The sequence below is a fragment of the Diuraphis noxia genome, unplaced genomic scaffold (genome assembly GCF_037042655.1).
Source record: "Diuraphis noxia isolate RWA-SAM2 unplaced genomic scaffold, SU_Dnox_SAM2 contig0004, whole genome shotgun sequence".
Lineage (NCBI taxonomy): Eukaryota > Metazoa > Arthropoda > Insecta > Hemiptera > Aphididae > Diuraphis > Diuraphis noxia.
This window is the reverse complement of record NW_028301714.1, coordinates 38,562,940-38,569,307: the sequence shown is the minus strand read 5'-3', so window position 1 is coordinate 38,569,307 and position 6,368 is coordinate 38,562,940. Positions and strand designations below refer to the sequence as shown.

Below are 6,368 nucleotides of genomic sequence, written 5' to 3'. Positions count from 1 at the left end.
TTACATTGTTACAGTAAACTATAAAGGTCGTTTACTTATGTTCAAACAAAGTGTTAGAAAGTTATTTTGTTTGACAATTTGTTACTGCAAAATAATGTACTATATTAAAATCTTAATAAATAATAGTATATATATTTATTATCAGAAATAATATGTATATTATTATCTTATAAAAATCACATTGACTTCATTGTTTGGATAAATTATAATTTCAAACAAATTGTTTTCCATTACTTGAATTTCTAAACTCTAACATAAGTACTCTTACCAAACATATATTTCATAGTATTATTTATATCAAGATTATTATTTACGGACTTTAAAAAAATATACTTTTATTAAAAAAATTATAGTTTTTCTTTTTACTTCATTATAAATTGCACTAACATCCTTTATTGGTAATGAAACTATTATTTCTGTACAATATTACTTAGTATCCTTCAGTGGCATAGTGTGCCTTTCAACTTAATATATGTATTGAAAATGTTAAGTCAATGAAATTGTCAGTCTATAAGTTTTCTATGTTTCATCTTCAATATCAATAGCAATATGTAATTTTACAAAAATATTATTATAATATGTTTTTGGTATCTGGGAACTGAACATATTGTGCAATTGCCAATGAACATAGAAAACGTATAAGATTATCATTTATCACAGTCCTTTAACTTATAGTTGATGGTAATTGTTACATTCAATGAAAATATTTTGATCACTAATAAACAGCTACAAGTATCATAGAATAGATAAAATTTCAACCAACATTAAGTCTTAAGATTACAGGATGAACAAGGGAAGCTAGCCAAAATTGTCTTTAATTATCAAAAAATAAATAATTAGAGATTTCATAGATATTTTTTTTTTTTGCTACCACAGAATATTGGCTATAATGACAACCATAAACTGATAATATATAGAGATATTTCATAAAAGTTTGACTTGAAAAATTACATTTTAACAGTTTCTTGATGAAAAATAAATTCTACTTTTAACACGTTGACTGTCATGCTGCCACCGGCATCTGTATAAAAATTATACTTAGGTATTTTCTCTGGTGCTACAATAATGATCTTGAAAATACGTTGTGGCATAGTGGGAATAATTGCAATTTTTTTGGTGTAATAAACATAATTTTAACATTTGTTTTTGAATTTTGAATTTTTTTTTTATTCAATAGTATATAATATACAAATACAATTAATTTATAATAACACTGAAAAATGTACTTGGCGTACCCATGATAAATATTCTTGAGGGCGCCAGCGGCCGCATGGCAATTAACGTGTTAATAAGTAGCAATTTGGATAATGCATTGTTGTATGAACTACATTTATAAAATGAAAATAATACATTAAACAATTATTATCTTCTTTAGTTCTGAAATATAATTTTTTTAATATAGTTAATTATTATTATTCAGGTTTTGTTATGAATAAGTAATAGTGTAGAAGTGGCACCAAATGAGGGAGTATAGTATTGAAAATTCAAAGGCAGACAGACACTGATAGTAGCTCTGAAAATTAATGTAGTAAGGTATAGGTGTTGAACTGTTAGGGAATAGATGGATAGTCATAAGGTTACCATTTATGGTTGACAATAAAAGAGGACATTTTTTTTGAAGATCACGAAAATTATTAATAAGTACATTTTATTTTTCTTATAATGTACCTATTATACACCTACTGTAATAATAAAATGATATACATAATATATCATTAAGTATAAATTATATTTAATTGTACACATTTATTAGTAGCAGATATTTAGACTTAAGAAAATAAATTAAATGCCATAGAATTTCTTCGTGGTTTTGAAATAAATAAGTATACTAACACAGAATAAGACAATTATATAAATACCTATTATATACTGATATTGAGGTGATTATTAAAAAAAATTCACATTTCATGAAAAACCCTGACATTTTCCATTATTGAAAAAAAAAAACCCCCCAGACGTTTTTATTTAAGCTTAAACAGAGGACACGTCCGGGGAAAAGAGGACGACTCTGGTAACCCTAGATAGTCAGAACAGAAATTAAAACAAAATATGATTAAAGAAGTGGTTGGGGACAGATATCTATAGAGGACTAGGAAAATTAGGGTGGCTAACTTTATATAGCTAGTCGCTGTGGCCTATAATTAAATTTTAAATTAGTCTGTAGTAGTAGAAGTAAAATAAAATATAATGCCATATATGTAAAATAACATATACATTTTTTATGAGTAAAACAAAACAAAAAGGTTATTTGGTTAAAAAGTAAATGAAGATTCTTAAACTGTGTAGGTACTAGGTGGTATGCGATATGCGAATATAAAAAAGTTGAAAACTGTAGGATGGTCTAGGACTCTAGGTAGTATTTATTTTTAATTATTATTTATGAGTAAAAACATATGAACTAGATGAACTAAAAAATAGTTAATACTATTCTGTGGGGGGAAATAATTTTTTCACCTCTAAAGACTAATAATACAGATATATATATCTATCTGAATAAATTATTATTTAATTTATGTTTTTATTATCCATCGCCATTGTAAAGAACTAGTTCATTATTTTTTGTATAATCGTGTTTACCAATTTAACATTATCTCAATAAAATCTGCATTCTGTGTCTTTAATTTATTAATTTCCAAAATCAGTATCTTTATTCTTAACCGTTTAGGTCAGTTAAATCAATTAATGACAATCACAGGTATAGATAACATTATCTATATATTAAATCGTGATAATAACACAATCACGACTTACGGTGTATGTTCTATCCGTGATTAAAATGGTCACACTGTACTGATCATCGGTAAAATACTAACCTCAAATATTGAATTTCAACATCAATACAACATTTTTACAGAATATTGTCCTTTATCGTTTTAGACCTCTTGTATTTACTGTTTACTTGTTGTGTCGATCGTTCCCATCCCGTTCTGCCAAAATGGTTGATGACAAGTGAGTAACATTTTCATCTGGATTAATCTGCCATATGTTAATATGTATTCTGAATTCGTTCATGAATTTCGAAAAAACGTTTTTTGTAACATTTAAATTTTATTTATTATTCTCGAATGAAAATGGATGCGGACGACAATTTCGTCTTTATTATGTCAGTTAAAGATATCTACATTGACATAACTTTTATGTTCACAGTGCCCCAAAAAGGCTTCCGGCGGTGCCGGAGTCTGTACTCAAAAGACGCAAAGCACGTACAGCTTTCAAGCTTAAGTCATTGAAGAAAGCTATTGAGGTATGTAACCAATTACCTATACAAATTTAAATTGGTCAACATGTTAATTTAATTGGCTTATTTCACTGATTCAAATTTCAAAAATTCAAAAATTTCTATGTTTATATATATTCAATTTAGATCGTGTTAATCCTCTACGTTCTTAAATCATATCCACCGAGAGTACATTGTTTAACTTAACAGATAATATTCTATCCTATCTTGCTGTACCTATATATATATATTTAATTATTATACATTTCAAACATTAATGATGAAAATGTCAAACATTCGGTTAGTATGTTAGTCCCCCATGTTTTGAATCACTTAAATTAAGTTTCTTTTTATAAAACTTAAATTTAGTACCTGTAATTCTTATGATTAAATACAAAAATGTCAAAATATTATTAATTATAATTATTACCTATAATATCATTTTTTATTTTTCCAATTTTTATATGAGTAAATTTTGGGCAAAATGTCCTATATTATTAGTTGGTGGGGACTTCATATATGTTTACTAATATTTACATCTACCTAATAATTATTTTAATTTTTAATGGAATGTTTAGTTTTTGTGTTAAAATATTTTGTAATGTGATGATTCATGATTCATTGTTTTTAAAATAAGGCTTTATATAAAAGTTAAATTTTGTCATTAAATAACAAATATAATTCTATAATTTATGCCGTGTTTATTTATAACTTGGTTTGGTATTCTTAAAATACCCATTTATTTTGTTGATAAAATGTGCATTTACATTATTTATTCTTTTTAAATTAGGAACGTAAAGAACGCGTGAAGAAAACTAAGAAATATTTTAAACGTGCCGAAGCTTATGTTAAGGAGTTTAGAATGAAGGAAAGAGATGAAATCCGTTTAGCAAGGAACGCAAAGAAATCTGGTGACTTTTATATTCCACCTGAACCTAAATTAGCATTCATCATGCGTATTCGTGGGTATGTATCCACTATTAATCTGTTTGTTAGAGTTCATTTCTAATAAATTTATTATAAATTATATTTTAGTGTGAATCAAGTAGCTCCTAAGGTGAAGAAAGTATTGCAACTGTTCAGATTGCGTCAGATCAACAATGGAATATTCATCAAATTGAACAAAGTAAATAAACAATTAAATGTAAATATTAAGTGTTTTTCTTAACATTGTTATTATTGTTTTTATTATTAGGCAACATTAAATATGTTGAGAATTTGTGAACCATATGTGACTTGGGGATATCCTAACTTAAAGAGTGTGAGGGAATTGGTCTATAAAAGAGGATTTGCCAAAATCAAGGGACAACGCATTCCAATCACTAACAATGAAATGATTGAAAAGAAATTGGGAAAATATGGTATCATATGCACAGAAGATTTAGTTCACTGTATATATAGAGCCGATCGTCGATTCAAGTATGCAATGAACTTTCTTTGGCCTTTCAAAGTAAGTGTATAATTTCAATATTTTTTTCTTATAATTGACATATCCATGGTGTGACATCATTCTAGCTGTTACGTCTTCCAAATTGTCATATAACAAATTATGAAGTGATATGTTTTGTTTTTCAATTTTCTTGTTGTTTAATTTATATTTGCTTCATAAATATTGATAAATCCAGAATAAAGTTTCTCTAAACTTAATATTTAAATTGTAGATATAAGTAAGATAAATGATATAGTAATAAAATAATAAATCCATTTATTATTTTTGAATATTATGTACTCTTGCCAAATGGTTATTATAGATTTCAAGTCTTAATTTCTAAAATTTTTTGATTATATGTTGTTACTCCGCCCCAAATGACTATTCAACAATATTTTGTATTTCAAATACAAAACAAAAAATATATTTGATGTAAAATGTTTGGTCACCTGCTATTTTCTTACTTTAATAAGGAGTAATGTGTGTTACAATGATTTATTTTATCTTAATTATAATTTTTCTAGTTAAACACACCAACTGGAGGCTGGCGTAAGAAAACCAATCACTATGTTGAAGGTGGTGATTTTGGAAACCGTGAAGATACCATTAACAAGTTATTGAGAAAAATGGTTTAATTACAATAAATGTTTAACAAAATTTTTATTTATTTTTCATTTTCTTAATATTATGTTGTTATTTTAACCTGATCCTATTTCATAACATCTCTTTGTATCTACAGAAATATACAGTCAACTTGTGATAATTTGAAACCTTTGAGTATTGAAAGTAAATGGTTGGTCTCTCAAAAAAAATCTTTCACTAATTCAAATAAAAACAATACTTTTAAGTACACTCAGCAGTGGCGGCTTGAACTTTTTTCTCCCTCTAATCACATATTTAATATAATTACACCACCGTCCACCCGCCCTAAAATATAGTTATTAGTTATTTACTTATTACGGTACGTTATCTGCTGAGTACACATATACGGCTATATATTATATTTATTATTTATAATTTAATATTTAAATTATAAACCTGCAAAAATAGTCAAGTCTACCTTTTCCAATCATAAGACTTATTGTAATTGTGGTAAAAAAGCATAAAATATGCATTTAATATATGATAAATATTTTTAATTTTTATGGGTCAACTATATACAAGGTCATCGACGTTAAATGGATTGAAAACCTTTCCAATCTACTATATTCTATAAGAATAGTATATATAGATTTGTGCTACTAATTGTATAAAATATCTGGTTAGAGCTTTATTCATATGCTATATTATTATATTATATTTTGTTTCTAGCAAATCCAAACCTGGTATAGTAATATTTTATGTGGGAATATGGCTAAGACATTTGTTTAGTTATTTATATTATAGTCGTAGTCCTGAGGTGTAAGAACTATACTCAGTATTCTAGATATGGTGGTAGTTGTCCCAGAATGTTTTAGCCCATTTGGACTAGATTTGCTTACTTTACAGACACTATGGATCCAGTTTAACCAATTAGGGAGTACCGTTCCACACTTGTGCATATACCACACCAGTAAGTGCATAGTTAAAAACGAAAGCAGTATAAATAAGTAATATTAATGTATTGTATCATGATTCTTGGGTAATTCTTACTAGTTTCAGATTACTTGAACTTATTTTGAATAGACTTAAACTAAGTTTTCTAGTAACTTCTGGTTTTTAATTTCAATAAATTTTGTTTTT

The 6,368-nt window shown here is 26.6% G+C and overlaps 1 protein-coding gene across 1 annotated transcript; it reads left to right on the top strand.

Annotated features, from left to right (window-relative positions):
- The first annotated feature begins 2,791 nt into the window (after positions 1-2,791).
- RpL7 (ribosomal protein L7) lies at positions 2,792-5,309 on the top strand. Its single transcript, XM_015510559.2, has 6 exons — positions 2,792-2,949; positions 3,148-3,244; positions 4,008-4,183; positions 4,253-4,343; positions 4,413-4,667; positions 5,171-5,309. The coding sequence occupies exons 1-6, from the start codon at positions 2,936-2,938 to the stop codon at positions 5,279-5,281; spliced, it is 744 nt and encodes a 247-aa protein (XP_015366045.1). The 5' UTR covers positions 2,792-2,935; the 3' UTR covers positions 5,282-5,309.
- The last annotated feature ends 1,059 nt before the right edge of the window (positions 5,310-6,368 follow it).

Coding starts and splice junctions, on each gene's coding strand:
- RpL7 (XM_015510559.2), top strand. Junction 3,245..4,007: donor CATTGAAGAAAGCTATTGAG/GTATGTAACCAA, acceptor TTTTTAAATTAG/GAACGTAAAGAACGCGTGAA. Junction 4,344..4,412: donor TATTCATCAAATTGAACAAA/GTAAATAAACAA, acceptor TTTTATTATTAG/GCAACATTAAATATGTTGAG.